At 53.1% G+C, this 14,463-nt stretch overlaps 1 protein-coding gene across 1 annotated transcript; it reads right to left on the minus strand.

The window, feature by feature from the left end:
* Positions 1–10,604: 10,604 nt before the first annotated feature.
* Positions 10,605–12,222, minus strand: LOC141737401 (olfactory receptor 14J1-like). The gene has a single exon (XM_074572091.1). The coding sequence runs from the start codon at positions 12,220–12,222 to the stop codon at positions 11,296–11,298; it is 927 nt and encodes a 308-aa protein (XP_074428192.1). The 3' UTR covers positions 10,605–11,295.
* Between the last annotated feature and the right edge of the window lie 2,241 nt (positions 12,223–14,463).

Here is a 14,463-nt window from a genome sequence, read left to right on the forward strand (position 1 = left end):
ACAGGTGGAGAAACAAGGGAAAACGCAGTGAGGGTCTGGCTGAGAGAGGCCAGGGCAGAGACAGCCGGGCACTCAGGACAGCGTTACCCCTACCCTGCTGTGCCCGTCACCTCCCCAGCATGAACTTTGCTGGGCCAGTTCTCTCGGCCCCTGTGCTCTGGAGAGAAAAATGGACACACGGCACATGGTTAGAGAGCTGCAGCACGGCTCTGCTGGAGCTCTGGCTTCACAGGAGGGTCATGCCTTGAACCACAGAGCCCTGAGGGCTGAGGCTTTGCTGGGTGGGAGAGGAGGCGAGGGGGCTTGCTCAGGGGAAGGGGTCTGCATTGGAGGGGATCATACGGAGTTTCATGAATCCTTCCTCCCACAGCCATTTCAGGTTTTTGTTTCCACAAATTCCCTGACCCTATCCCTGCTGCCGGGAGATTCTCCTCCTGGGAGGTGTTTCCCTGTCCCATGTCTTTTCCCTGTCAGCTCTCACAGTCCCCATCCCAACCCCTGTGCACTCCCCTTGGCCCCACAGAAACCTGCCTGTTTGCCGGGCACTGCCTGGGTTCATGTTCCTGTTTGCAGGTGGAAAAGGGCAGGTCAGAACAACCCCGATGGGTCCAGCAGAGCTGATGCTGGTGCTGCCCATGGGCAGAGGAGTGGCTGAAGGCACTCCAGGAGGTTCCTGGCAGATCCTACTGACCACTCAAAGCTACAGCTCAGGAGTCTCACTGACTTCTTCCAACTTCAGAGCTCCCTATACATTTATCCCTTTCTCTACCTCCCCACCCTCTCACTAGGAAAATAAAAACACAAACGCAGGAAAGCTCCTTATCTGTAACATAATTCCTGCCTTGAGCTTCCCCTTGAAAAGTGCCCTCAGAAATGTCCTGGGGGTGAAGTGCAGCTGAGAGCAGCCCTGACCCACGCAGCACCCCCTTGACAGCAGGACACTCTCCTGCCAGGAGCTGCCTCTTCCACCCACACCTTCTCCCCGCACTGCTGCTGGGAGCTCCTCAGGGAAACGGAGAGCTGATCCTGACAGGAGATAAGTCCCTGCCACAGCACAAAGCACCCTTGGGTGCAGGGACCCTGCTCTGAAGGACAGACCCCTGGCTGCACACCCACCTTCACACTCTGCAGCCATCCCTGGGTGAAGGCAGCTGATGTGCCCTGTCCCTTTGACAGAGCCATGGGGAAGCCCTGCTCCAAAGCAAGTCCTTTTTCTCTATGGCGGAGAACCTCTGAGAGACCTCCTGATAGATCCCAGAGGCTGTGGGATGTGCCAGCTTCAGGAGATCATTCCAGGAACCGCAGCTGCATTGCCCTGCAGCCAGAGACTTACCCTGTTCAGGGCTGGGAAGATTTTTCTCCAGCTGAGCTCTGCTCTCTCCTCCACCCCAGACTGCCTTTACACCCTCTCTGCCTCCCTCCTCTGCCCTCGCTGCCTGCAGGCAGTGCCCTCAGCCCTGCTGCGCTTGGCAGAGGAGCTGCTCCTGGGCAGAGCTGTCTCTCTGCAGCGCTGCCCGCTTGCCATGAGCTCCCTCCATGCCAGGAGCCCAGCCCAGCTCAGCAGCAGAGGACCAGCCCAAGGCAGCCCTTTCTCTGCCCCCTCGGGGCTCCCTCCAGGTGTCCCTGGGGCTCCAGGGGAACCTGCTGGGAAACAGGATCAAGTAACCACTGATGTTCCCTCCCTTAGCTGGGCAGAAACACTTTCCAGAACTGTTAATGCTGCAGTCAAAATTATATCAAAATATCACCTTTTCTGCTCTTATTATTAGACAGGACACCAAGACAGTGACAGGCAGGCATATCCCTTACCCCTGCTGAGGGAAGGGATTCAGATGAATCTGTGGATCATATCATCCTGCGTTTCAATTCCCGGCCTTTGAAGGAGAATCAACTGCCTTCCATGCCTGCCGCAAACCCACAGGAGGTGGGATTCCTCTCTCCGCATTTGTTCAGGTGGGCATAAAATACGCACCTGCACGTGAGATCCTTGTCTCAGCTCCTGTGCTCATCAATGCAGATGGCAGACAGGACAGAATGCCTAGTGACATTGAAGGTGTCAGGGGTGGTCAAAGATATGTGTAGATAACTGCAAGCTCTACTGGAGCCATTCATAGAGACAGGGCAATGTCTCAGGGATCGTGAATGAGCCTGGTGGGAAATTCCTTTGGCCAAGTGAAATGACAGATGATGCCTAAATAAGGGCCAAAATAATCTTCTTCTACTTTTTTTGTTCGTGGCAGTTTTTAGAGGAGTTCATATCAACGACTGCAGTCCTTGGCCACAGGTAGAGCTTGGTCTCTCTCTTTTCCATCAGCTCAATTTACCAGATCTCCAGTGACTCTCATGGCATTTGTCTCATGTTCAGCCCCACTTTGCCTAACAGAATTCAGGGCAGCTGCTCAATTAATGTTCAAATCCAGGCCCACAGAGCTACGTGAGATGCCAGGGCTGGCATTGACCACACAGGACCTATGGGAAATCAATTCCCATTCAGGGCGGATGCATCACAGATGCCCCAGAAGGCATCGCAGAGAGTGCAATTGGGTGTCTGTTCCCTTGACTGGCGCCTTCAGTCAGAGGCATCAGTCATCAGGTGTCATCAGAGAGGCGAGGTCTGTCCCTTCTCCACACAATAGCTGCAGGCATTGCATGGACATGGAGCACGTCACACAGGGATCTTTACTCACTGCCTTGATGATACAATCAATGCAAACACCAAGAGATTTCACAGTGTGCCTGGATACATCTTGTTCTCAAGGGCAGCATCCTCCAGATCCAGCAATGGTCCATATCAAAACTCAACTGAAACTCAAATAGGAATTCTGGGGCACCAAGAGGAGCTTTGGTAATTCAGGAATTACCTGAATAGTTAAAGAACAAAAGGGAATAATGTAGGACCACTGCTGAATTTAGTAGGAGTAGGTAGGTAGATCTAAAACATCTATTGTCCTCTTTGCCTCAGTTACCACCAGCGAGGTCTCCCAGGCCTTGGTGCTTTGAGGCAGGACTCTGGAGGAGAACAACCAGTGGTGGATGGGGATCAAGCCAAGGGTTACTTGAGCAAACTACATCCTTACCAGTCCATGGGACTGGAAGGTTGCATCCAAGGGTATTGGGAGGGTGCTGGACTGTGATGTGATCCCAGTAAGAAAGGCACTCCGACATCAGAAGGTATCTTTTAAAATGCTGTTTAGGAGTTCTGGCTTTTTACTGGGGTGTATCAGAGAGGCAATCTTATGTCCTTTTAGATGGGTACAGCATTCAATAAGACTTTGACCCAAATGCAGTAAGTCATGCAGGCTCCATCCATAGAAGAGAGTCTCCTGTTTTTCTCTTTCAAGCTACTGTAGAGTTTTCTTACAAGGAACATCACTATTCACCATCTCTACACTCAAAGAGAAAGGAAGTTTCCATGAGAACGTCCTGCTGCAGGGTTGGATACAGGCAAGCCCACGCAGGAGGCGTAATGCGCAGTAGAGAGTGGGACCTGTCTGCAGGCTCTTGTGTGACAACATGCTGCTGAGGTTGTCCTGCAGCCAAGGGACCTGTGCAGCACAGCACAGGCATGAAGGCCTCACTGTCCGTGCAGCACAGCCCAGGCCAGCACAAACTGCTCGATGGACAATGGTTCTTCTGGTCAGGATCAGTGCTCAGGTTTCCCTGAGAGGAGTCTGTGCTCCACCCGGGTGCCACAGCTGAGCTGCTGCCGCCCAATTGTGCCCTTCCAGGAGGAGCCCTGTGTCTTCTCCCAGCACTGTGATGGTTTTGGATTCAATGAGATGTGGTGGGACAGCATGCTTGTGGTGGGACACTGTCTTGGCAGTTACAGACTACTTGATCAGGCACAGTAGGCAGAAAAAGTCTTACAAAAGGAACTCAAAGAAGTCTCCAGGTTAATGAACAGGTTCTTATGGGGAACAGTAATTACCCAGGCATTCACTGGCCAGGCAAAGAAACAAGGTGCCAGCAGCCTGGAGGATCTTGACACACCTTCTTAGCAGAGCTGCCTGGTGGGCCAGGAAGGGTGATGCTCACCTAGACCTGGTCCTGGCCAACAAGGAAGGGCTGGTCAGGGATGTGATAACAAGTGTCAGCCTTGCTGGAGTGACCAGGAACTAGCGGGCTCCCAGATGCCAAAGAGGAGTGAGGAAGGCCAGCAGAGGAACACGCATGGGTGGCTCCAGAGGAGAAGACTTTTGATGTACTGGGGGGACTGATCCAAGCGGTGCCATGGCAAGCAGCTTTGAAGGGTGAAGGAGCTGGGGAAATCCTATAGGCGTTGCAGCACAGGCTCCTCCAAGCACAAGAATGATGTCTTGGAATGCCCATGAAGGGAAACACTCATCTCAGGAGGCTGCTGGTATAAAGTGACTGGGCGGCAGGGCACAAAGGCAGCACACAGGAGGTGCAAGAGGGGAAGCTGCAGAGGAGGCGTTTGGAAACCTGGCCCCAGGATGGGGGGAGGATGGCAAAGCCAAAGCTCCCAGAGGCTTGAGAGTTGCAGGGATGGGGAGAACATGCAAAATGAGCTGGTAGAGGCTCAGAGGGTCATGCGAAACGAGTCACACTCTGCCTGGAGGCCTGCAACGAGTGGGCACTGCAGAGGTTTGCATCTTGACTGTGTGCCTCAGCCTAGGAGATGGGCATTCCCCCTGCTGGGGGTGGCTGTGCCAGTCCATCCACATGGGTCTAGAGGGTGCAGACTCTTTCTGAAGACATTCCGGTAATGCAAAAAACGTTTGGATTAATGCAGAACTGGCTCTTCAAAATCAAACATTTCATTCACTTGGCCTCTTTGCTTGGACATCCTTTCATTTTGACTGCTCTCCTGAAATCTCTCCAATGAGCCACAGAAGAATTGAAGACTAAAGGAAACTTTTGCCCAGACGTGGCTCCTCATGGTGTTTTACGTGGAGATGAGCCCTCTGGTGCCGAGTTCCTGAACTGCAGATCCTGAAAGACTGAGCAAGCCTCTCGAGAAGTAAAAGCAAACCTCCAGGTTTCTGAGGGTGTTACCAGACCCTGCTGCAGTCCGTCACCGAAGAGACCATGGAGAGAAGGAGCAAACAAAGTTCCTGCCCCTGTGGTCTGGTGAAGCAGAAAGTCAGAGACACTTGGTCCGGGAAGAAATGTAAATGTGGAAATCACTGTGAAAGGCCTTGATGTTCTTCACCAAGCAGGATGGCCAAGCCTGGATGCCCATCCCCTGGGGAGGGATGTCCATTGCCTCTTGAGATGCTCTGGGCTCTTTTTGGGTGATGTGGGAGTGATGAGGTGCCAGGTGCAGGTCAGCAGTAGGACACCTCCCAGGCTCTGTGGAGGGTGGGTGAGGAGGCAAGAAGGCACTGGAGCTGTAAGGACCTGGTGTCCTCTCCTGGGTCTCAGTGGAAGAGACAGAAGCCATAGCTGAGCGGACAAGGGTCTCTGTTCTGTTGGGGTGTCAAAGCCCCACCACGGCCCTTGGCCATCCCCACCGCACCTGCAGTTAGCAAATTCAACAGTGGCCATACAATATCTTTGTTCCTTCTTTAACTGTTCCTGAAGGAGGAGCAGCTCATCCTTGTGCCCTTGAACTCCTTTGCACGTGTTCTAGCTCTGTGTGAGCTCGGACTTTCCTAAATCCAACTCTATTTCTGAATTCTACCTTTTTTTTTTTCTTTTTAATCCTTACATCTGCCTCTTGCATGTTTCCTTTTTTCTATGGAGCTTCCCCATCACTTTCCTGTTTCCCCAGGCTTCTCTCCTGATAGCTCTGCCTGTTGTCCTGATGACTGTTCTGCACACTCTCATACTTGAAAGACACTGTCCTTGAAGAACTGCTGTACCGAGCTCTGCTGCCCTTCTGTGCTGCTCACACGGGCTCCCCCCAGAAAAGTCCCAAGACTAGGCCAAAGTCTGCTCCTCTGAGGTCTGGCATCTGCACTCTTCTATTCCCCTTCCCCTTGGGAGGTGAGACCTAATTATGTCATGGTCACGACAGCCAGGGCTGACGCTGGTTTTCACATCCATGTCCAGCTCTTCCTTCTTTGAGAGTAACAGCTGCAGATGAGTGTCACCATTGTTGGCCAATCCGGCAGCTGTGCTAGAAAGGCCTGTATCTCAAGCTGTGCCTTGAGCAAGACCCTCCAGAAACATCCGGGAGTGCTTGAATGCTGTTGTGGTCCCCTTCCACTGAATTCCAGGGTAATTAAGCTCTGCAAGGGTCTTTAATAGGTTCTTTGTCTCCCACTGCAATGTCACCCTTTACAGTCTCTCCTCGAATGCTCCCTCACCAGGGCTCACCCAACTTGTTCCTCCCAGAGAAGAGCTCCACACATCTCAGCAGCTCCTTCACAAGCCCCCAAGACCTCAGTTGTGCAAAGGCGTTGCTTCAGAGTTGGAGTGGATGGCAGATAGTCATGTGAAGAAGAAATGAGGTTCTCGCAAAGAGAACAAACCCTACTTTCCAAACAGAGCTGGGCTGTGCAGTCTGAGCAGGAGAGGGGTTTGCTGTCTGTTGTGTCTCTGCAGCCCTGAGGGCCTGTGCTGGAGGTGAAGCTGATCTCAGGAAGGAAGACCGCTGATGGTCAGACAGTGGAGCTCTGCCAGGAAATGTGAAAAAATTATACACGTTTAAAGTAAGAGTACGACTTCATCAGCTGAAACAATTGAACACTTTAAAAAAGTTGTCATTGTTTTCCCATGAGATCAAAATGAGGAGTCTTCAGAGTGTGCGTCAATAGCAAGAGGAAAGCTGTAGACCTTCCAGACCAGGAGAACTCTACTTGCATTGTCAGTGCTCCCTCTCAGGCTGTGCATTTGATCTCCCTCATCTTTCACGTATTTCCACCTCTCCCAACTAAACTGACCCTGTCTGCAGTCACCTTTCCAGCAGCGCATCTGCACAGAAGCACTTGCAATTGCTCTCTAGATTTCCCTTCCCCTTCCTCTTTGGTCATGCAGACACCTCTCAGCAGTCCAGTTGCTGCTTTGAGCTTCAGGGACTTAAAACCTTGCCTATCTTCCAGTAGTCTGCCTCATTCTGTCTTTAGCACGATCTTTAGGTGTGCTAATTTGATAATTTTTCACCTCTCTAAAACATTTTTTGCATAGTTATGCCTTGTGGAAGGTGAACATCATTGGTGGCAGCTTGTACTTGGCACACAGTTGAGGAGTGGTTTATTTTAATGGTGAAATTTATCAGGGTTTTTTTGTTTGTTCAAAAATAAAAAAAAATCCTCTTTGCCTGTGTGCAGCAGGTGTCTGAGGAAAGCAGGTGGGAGCTGGTGCAAAGGAGCTGGAACATCCAGCTGCAGACTGCGGTGGAGAAGTGTGATGGAAGGAAAAGGGATGCAAGTCCCAGGTGGCCGATGAGAGCCATGGTGGGGTTGGGGAGGTTGGCCGTCCTGTGTGGGGGGTGTGATGCTGAGTGAAGGACACCGGTGGGACAGTGCCCAGCCTTGCTGGGGGTGTGCAAGGAGGCCAGGAGGCCCCCCCAGTGCCTTAGGACAACATGTCTCCTCACAGGCCTTGGTGGCAGAGACCACTGCTGTGCCCCAGGGGACAAAGACTTGCGTTCTCTTGGTGACTTCCAGCCTTGCCAGTGCCCTTTGCCATCTCCACCACAGCTTGTCCTATCCTGTCCCACAGCTGCTTCTTCTTCCCTGCTGGCTGGAGACACCCATCTCCCTTCCCCACCTTGCTCTCACCCTGGCAGTTCCAGACACTCACTGACGTCTGTCCACCCTCACACTCTGCTCCTTGACACACAGACATGGACTCATCTCCGACTCCTTCTGCAGGACTTGTGGAAAGGGATCCTGCTGCTGCACGAAATACAATGGCTGCCATAGGATGGAGGATACCAGCCCCCCCAGCAGTGATGGGCATCACACACTCACCATGCCCACCCCCATCCAGGACTGGGGTCAGGGGCCCAGGCATCTTGGCTCTGCTGGAAATCCCTCCAGTGAGTCCAGAAATCCCAAGACATTTCACTGCTGGGAAGGCAAATGCTGGCTGAAGCCTTGGGACCATTAGTGTGGATGTCCCACCACCTACGGAAGAGTCCAGGAAAGTTTCCAGGAAGAAGAGACCTCAGAGGCACCAAACGCAGCCACAAGCCTCATCCTGGCCTAAAAAGGTATTCAGAAGGAAATGACCTCACAAACACAGACCCCAGTCATGAGCCTGCTGCTGGACAATTATATGCCCAAGGAACCATAACCTCAGAAGCAACCTCTAGCTGCTGGCATGTTCCATACATGCTGGCATGGTCCATCCTGTGTGTTGCATTCATACCCATGCTGCTGGCATGTCCCGTACTTGGGACCTCACAGGAACCAAGCTGGTCGTCAACCCTCTGCAGGCCTAAGGGGTGCTCTGGAACACAGGCCTTCAAACACCCAGGAGCTTGCTCATGGGCTCTCAGGTCCTCAGGCAGCAGCACCCTCACAACTGGCATTCAGGCCATTCACCTGCCGCGGGGCTATCAAGGACTCAGGCAGATGTGACCTCCCAAGCACCGAAGTCTTCCCTGAGGCTGCTGCTGGCCTATCAGGCACTCAGACAGCGGTGACCTCCAAACCAGTATCGAAGTGATCTGCCTGTTTCTGGCCTATCAGAGATTGTGGCAGCACTGACCTCCTAACCAACATCCACACCATGTGCCTGCTGCTGGCCTGTCAGGTGCTCATGAAGGAACAGCCTCGTAGGCACCGAACCCAGCCTTGAGCCGGGGGTTGGCCGGCCACCTGCAGAGACAGGGTGACCCCAAAATAGCATCCAAAGCAGATGCCCGCTGTTAGAGCAGCGGTGACCTCACAATCAACATGCCAGACCTTGGCCTGCTGCTGGCCTGTTGGGTTCTCAGGCAGAAGGCACCTCACAAGCATCTACCCAAGACATTGCTGCACTGCCATGTCCTCACAGAATCATGTAGATTGAAAGGGATCTTTGGAGATCATCTAGATCAATCCCCCTGCACTAGAGGGAGTCAGCCAGAGCAGGTCACTTAAGAAGATGTCCAGGCTGGTTTTTAGTATCTCCACAGCAGGACACTCCACAGCCTCTCAGGGCCTCCTGTGCCAGGGTCATGTGCCTTTGATGCCGAAACCGGTTTTCTTGAGTTCAGTTGGAATTTTCTTATTTTTGAGGATTGGGGCTTAGCACATAAGCCCTATGTGGGGATGGTGAGGGAGATGGGCTTCTTCAACCTGGTGAACCTCCTCCAGCGAGGGTCACCGTCCAAAAGGGATAACCTCACTCCAAGTATGGGAGAGAGATGGATGGCATATGATAGATATAAACACATGGAAGGATTTGGCTGAAGAGATTCTTAGCCTGCTGAAAGACCAGGGCATTCTTCCAACTGCCTGAAGCTCAAAGCAGCACCTGGGGAGTTTAGAGGGATGTGCCTGAGCGAGGAGTAAGGGGACGGGCAAACTGGAGAGCAAGGGGAAGGCCGGCCCTGCTGCCGCATTAATGCTCCAATGGCTCCACCATGCTGGAAGCGCATGGGACGGGTGTGGTCAAGAGTGGGGAGACATGGCCCTGGCAAAGTGCCCTGGCAGCCCTCAGGGCTCTGTCCCCCTCAGCCCTCCTCTTTTGGTGGCCTCCCGCAGTGCCTGGGCCACAGGTGGTCTGTGTCCCCTCAGTGCCAGCCCCTCTCCCCAGGCCAGCACAAGAGTCCTGCTCCAGGCACAGAGCAGCCTGCCCAGAGTGGGGGCCTGCAGAAAGAGGTTTCTCCTTCTCATGGATTCCTCCCTGCAGGCACAGAAATGCTCCCCAGCTCTTCTCCAGGGACACCCCTTCTCCTGGAGAGCCTTTCCCCAGGTGAGCGTGTCCAGGCTGGCCTGGCTGGACATTCCTGGTTCCCACCCCGTGCTCCATGCAGGGCCCTGATCTGGCGGTGCTGCTCTGCAGAGGGAGGGGGCTGTGGTGCCCTGGGGCCATGGGGTGACCCTGCACTGGCCATGCTGGTCAGGATGGGGAGCAAGCAGACAGAAAATGATCACTGGTGCTGAGCCCCCTTCCATCTCCCCTGATTGCTCAGTAGCCAAGGACAGGGCTTGGCAGGATACTGGGATGTCTCCAGTGTCTGAAAGGGCAGGGAAGGGCTGCCCTAGATCAATCCCACAGGGTTTCCAGGACACAGGGCTGAACCATTGTTTAGTCTTATGTCTCTTTTGCCTGCTGGATCCTGGCATTGCAGGAGCCTCGTTAGCCCATGGGCTCTTCAGGTTCACCTTTCCTTCAAGGACACTCCACCTTGGATGGTCACTCATTTGATGAGGTGCCAATCACTGCTCACCCAGACTCACTCACTTTTCTGGGAGATGCCCTGAGCTCTCCTGGTAACTCCAGGTTCCTCTCCAGGATAGCATTGGCCATCAGCCCCATCACAAGTGGGACAATACCAGGAAGGATAAGCAAAAACCATTTGCACTCTGCTTGGACATGTGCCACCAAGAAGGGAGCTCTAGGTCCAGCCTTTCATCCCTAACAGATTCCCATGCAACTCTGACCCTAGAACACCATGAGGACTTTTCATGGAACAGTTCCTTGGGTGTGTTCCTGATACCAGCTTTGGAAGAGTCATTCAGCCTCTGCCCCTGCCTTGAGGAGTCCCCTCTGACACAGTGGTTCACATGGCCTGTTCCTGCCTGCAGCCACAGGGGTGCCACTGTAGAGACAACAGGACTGTCACAAGGTACACGAGGCCTTAGGGGGAACACAAAGGCAAGGGCACAGCAGGACAGTGGGGATGTGAGGAGAGACCAGCACTGAAAGGCCTCGTCCTGCTGCTGTCCTTGGCCATGGCTCCAGGGAAGCAGCAGCCCCGACTCGCAGGTGGCACAGACAGAGTGCCCAGCGAGGCAGCCAGGGGCAGCCCCAAGGGCCCCTGGGGCTGATCCTCCATGGGGCAGATGGACATTTGCCTCCTGAACCCCTCCTGCATACTGGGGTTGCTTGACCAGCTCTAGAGGAGAAGTAAAGAGATGGGAGCTGAGACAAATAGGTTTTTTCCACGTTTCTTTATTGAGCTTTTTTAAAAAGGGAGCCTGGATCCATATATAAATAAGATCTTTGGGTCAAGAAAAAAAGAAGTAGAAGGCCAAGAATAATAACATCACAGGTCTCCGACAAAAAAGAAAACACATAAAAACAAAGAAACAAACCAAACCAAAATAAAACAAAAACAAAACCAAAAAAAATCCCACAAAGAGAAAGTAAAGAAACATATGAAAAAAAGTTCATCCTGGCTTTTCCCGAGATACAGTGCAACCCCATTGGCATAATGGGCACCTTATTAATCTAAAGGAGATGGGATCCCAATAGCTTCCTCAGGGCATCCTTGAGCTCTTTGTTCCTCATGCTGTAGATGAGGGGGTTCACTGCTGGAGGCACCACTGAGTACAGCACTGCCACCACCAGATCCAGGGATGACCATGAGATGGAGGGGGGCTTCAAGTGAGCAAATAATCCAGTGCTGACAAGCAGGGAGACCACGGCCAGGTGAGGGAGGCACGTGGAAAAGGCTTTGTGCCATCCCTGCTCAGAGGGGATCCTCAGCACGGCCCTGAAGATCTGCACATAGGACAGCACCATGAACACAAAACAAACAAAAGCTAAAGAACAACCTAATACAAGAAGCCAAACTTCTCTGAGGTAGGAATGTGAGCAGGAGAGCGTGAGGATTTGTGGGATTTCACAGAAGAACTGGTCCACAGCATTGCCCTGGCAGAGGGGCAGGGAAAATGTACTGGCCGTGTGCAGGAGAGCATGGAGAAACCCACTGCCCCAGGCAGCTGCTGCCATGTGGACACAAGCTCTGCTGCCCATCAGGGTCCCGTAGTGCAGGGGTTTGCAGATGGCAACATAGCGGTCATAGGACATGACAGTGAGAAGATAAAACTCTGCTGACATAAAAAAGAAAAAGAGAAAGACCTGTGCTACACATCCCCAGTAGGAGATGGCCCTATTGTCCCAGAGGGAATTGGCCATGGATTTGGGGACAGTGGTGGAGATGCAGCCAAGGTCGAGGAGGGCGAGGCTGAGGAGGAAGAAGTACATGGGGGTGTGGAGGCGGTGGTCACAGGCGATGGTGGTGATGATGAGGCTGTTGGCCAGGAGGGCAGCCAGGTAGATGCCCAGGAAGAGCCCAAAGTGCAAGAGCTGCAGCTCCCGTGTGTCTGCGAATGCCAGGAGGAGGAACTGGCTGATGGAGCTGCTGTTGCACATGTGCTTAGTCCATGCATGGGGGTCTGTTTAAAGAGGAGAAGACATTCACAAGTTAAGGCAGACTTCGTTGATCCCATCCTATTCCTTTTTCCAAAATTTTCCCCAAAATGACTTCTCTTTCCATGGAATAATTTCATTCAGACCCTTTTTGTGAGATCAGCTTTGTGCTGCTGAGGGCAGTATCTTTGTAGGGGCAGGGATCCAGATGTTGATTTCCAATACTCTCTGGATTATTCACCTCTAAAAGAAACAGAGTTGGATTTTCAATTCCTTCTCCTCAACTGAGAGATGAATTTTTGTGTCCCATCACCCACCCAGACAACCCAGAGCAGAAGTTTGGAAGAAGAGGGTCCTTCCCTTTCAGGTAGCCCCTGCCGTGCTGTGCTTCTTGAAAAGTCTCCTGTGAATGTCCTGCAGTAATCTGCAGCTGTGAGCAGCTCTCACCCATGCAGCACCCTCTCAATAGCAGGACCCTTCCCTGCTGCGTCCCCACATGCCCGTGGGGTCTCCCCAGGCTGGATGAGAGCTGACCCTGCAGGCGGCAGAGTCCCTGCCCCGGCACACAGACCCATGGGATGCAGGGACCGTGCTCTGAAAGACAGCCCTGGGCACCCCTGGCTGCACACCCAGCTTATCAGCTCTTCACATTTCATACCAGCCCCCTCTGCCCCCTTACAGATCCCAGAAGCTGTGGCTGTGCCAGCTTTAGGAGATGCCTCCAGGAACTCCACCTGCATTGCCCTGCACCCAGAGACTCACCCTGTCAAGGGCCGCAAAGATTTCTCCTCCAGTGAGCTCTCAGTCGTCCTCCCAATCCTGACAGCTTTAAGCTCTCTCTCTGCCTCGCTCATCTCCCTGAGACACCCTGGCAGTGCCCTCAGCCCTGCTGCGCTTGGCAGAGGAGCTGCTCCTGGGCAGAGCCGTCTCTCTGCAGCGCTGCCCGCTTGCCATGAGCTCCCTCCATGCCAGGAGCCCAGCCCAGCTCAGACGCAGAGGACCAGCCCAAGGCCTTTTAATGACCCCTCTGGTGGGTTTCATGCCAAGTCCATGAACGTCAGTCGCTGAGAGGAAGTTGAAGAAACCTCTCAAGGAGTCAAAGTCAAATTCAAACTCCAAAGTTTCTTGTAGTATTAATGGGTCCCACTGAGGGACACCACTAAGACATTGTCCCCAGGGTCTGGTTAGCGCAGAAACCTGGAGGCAGTGATGACAGGTTGGGAAAAGCAGGCTGAAGGTCTGATGCTGAGTAAACCTGGATGTGTTTCATTAGCGCAAAGGGCCAAGCCTAGACCCCATCACCCAAAGGGCCAAGGCACGACCCCCAGCCCCCAGGAAGGGAGATCCTGTCCCTCACTCATTCCTCAGGGCTCTTCCTGGCACAGTGGGATGTGGAGATGTGCAATGCCAAGGACAGGGCTATGGTACGACACCTCCCAGTCTCCTGAGTATGGACAAGGAGGCAATGAGACCCCAGTGCTGGAAGGACTGGTTGTCTCCTCATAGGCGTCAGTGGCAGAGACAACAGCCATAGCCCAAGGCATGAAGAGGTTGGCTCTGTCAGGGGCCTTTCAGCTTTGCCACATCCCTCTGTCTTCTCCACCACAGGCTGTCCTACGGTGTCCCATCACCTCTGCCTCTTTCCCTGCAGGCTGTAGTCATCCACCCGGCTGCCCCACCTTGCTCTCACCTTCCTTTGCTCAGATCTCTCCATACTTCCTGGCTCTTCCTTGAAACACAAAGCCTTAGGCTGATCCAGGCTCCTTCTGGGTGTCATGTTGCACCACAGCATTGCCCTTGGGGTGACATTTCTTTCTCCTTGTGTCCAGTCTGCACCTCCCCAGCTGCATGTTGGGGCATTATTTCTTTCTCATGCTGTTTTCCACTACAGAGAAAAGCTCCACCAGCTCTGAAAGCACCCTTCAAGCACGCTCAGGCTTCTCCTGTACTGTCCTCAGTCTCCACACCACTGTGCCCAGGGCCCTCAGCCTCCTGATACTGCTCAAGTGCTTGAGGCCTGCAAACCCCATCTTGGGAGAGCTCTGGGCTCTCTCCACGCTGTTTGCAGATGAAAACATAGTGGTCATAGGCCAAGAAAGATGGAGGGAGACTTTTTACCAAGGCCTGTAACAGCAGAACAAGGGACAATGGCTTTAAACTGAATGATGGTAGATTTAGATTGGACATAAGGAAGAAATGCTTTATGATGAGTGTGGCGAGACCCTGGAACAGGTTGCCCAGAGT

This window comes from Larus michahellis, unplaced genomic scaffold, assembly GCF_964199755.1.
Source record: "Larus michahellis unplaced genomic scaffold, bLarMic1.1 SCAFFOLD_117, whole genome shotgun sequence".
Classification (NCBI taxonomy): domain Eukaryota; kingdom Metazoa; phylum Chordata; class Aves; order Charadriiformes; family Laridae; genus Larus; species Larus michahellis.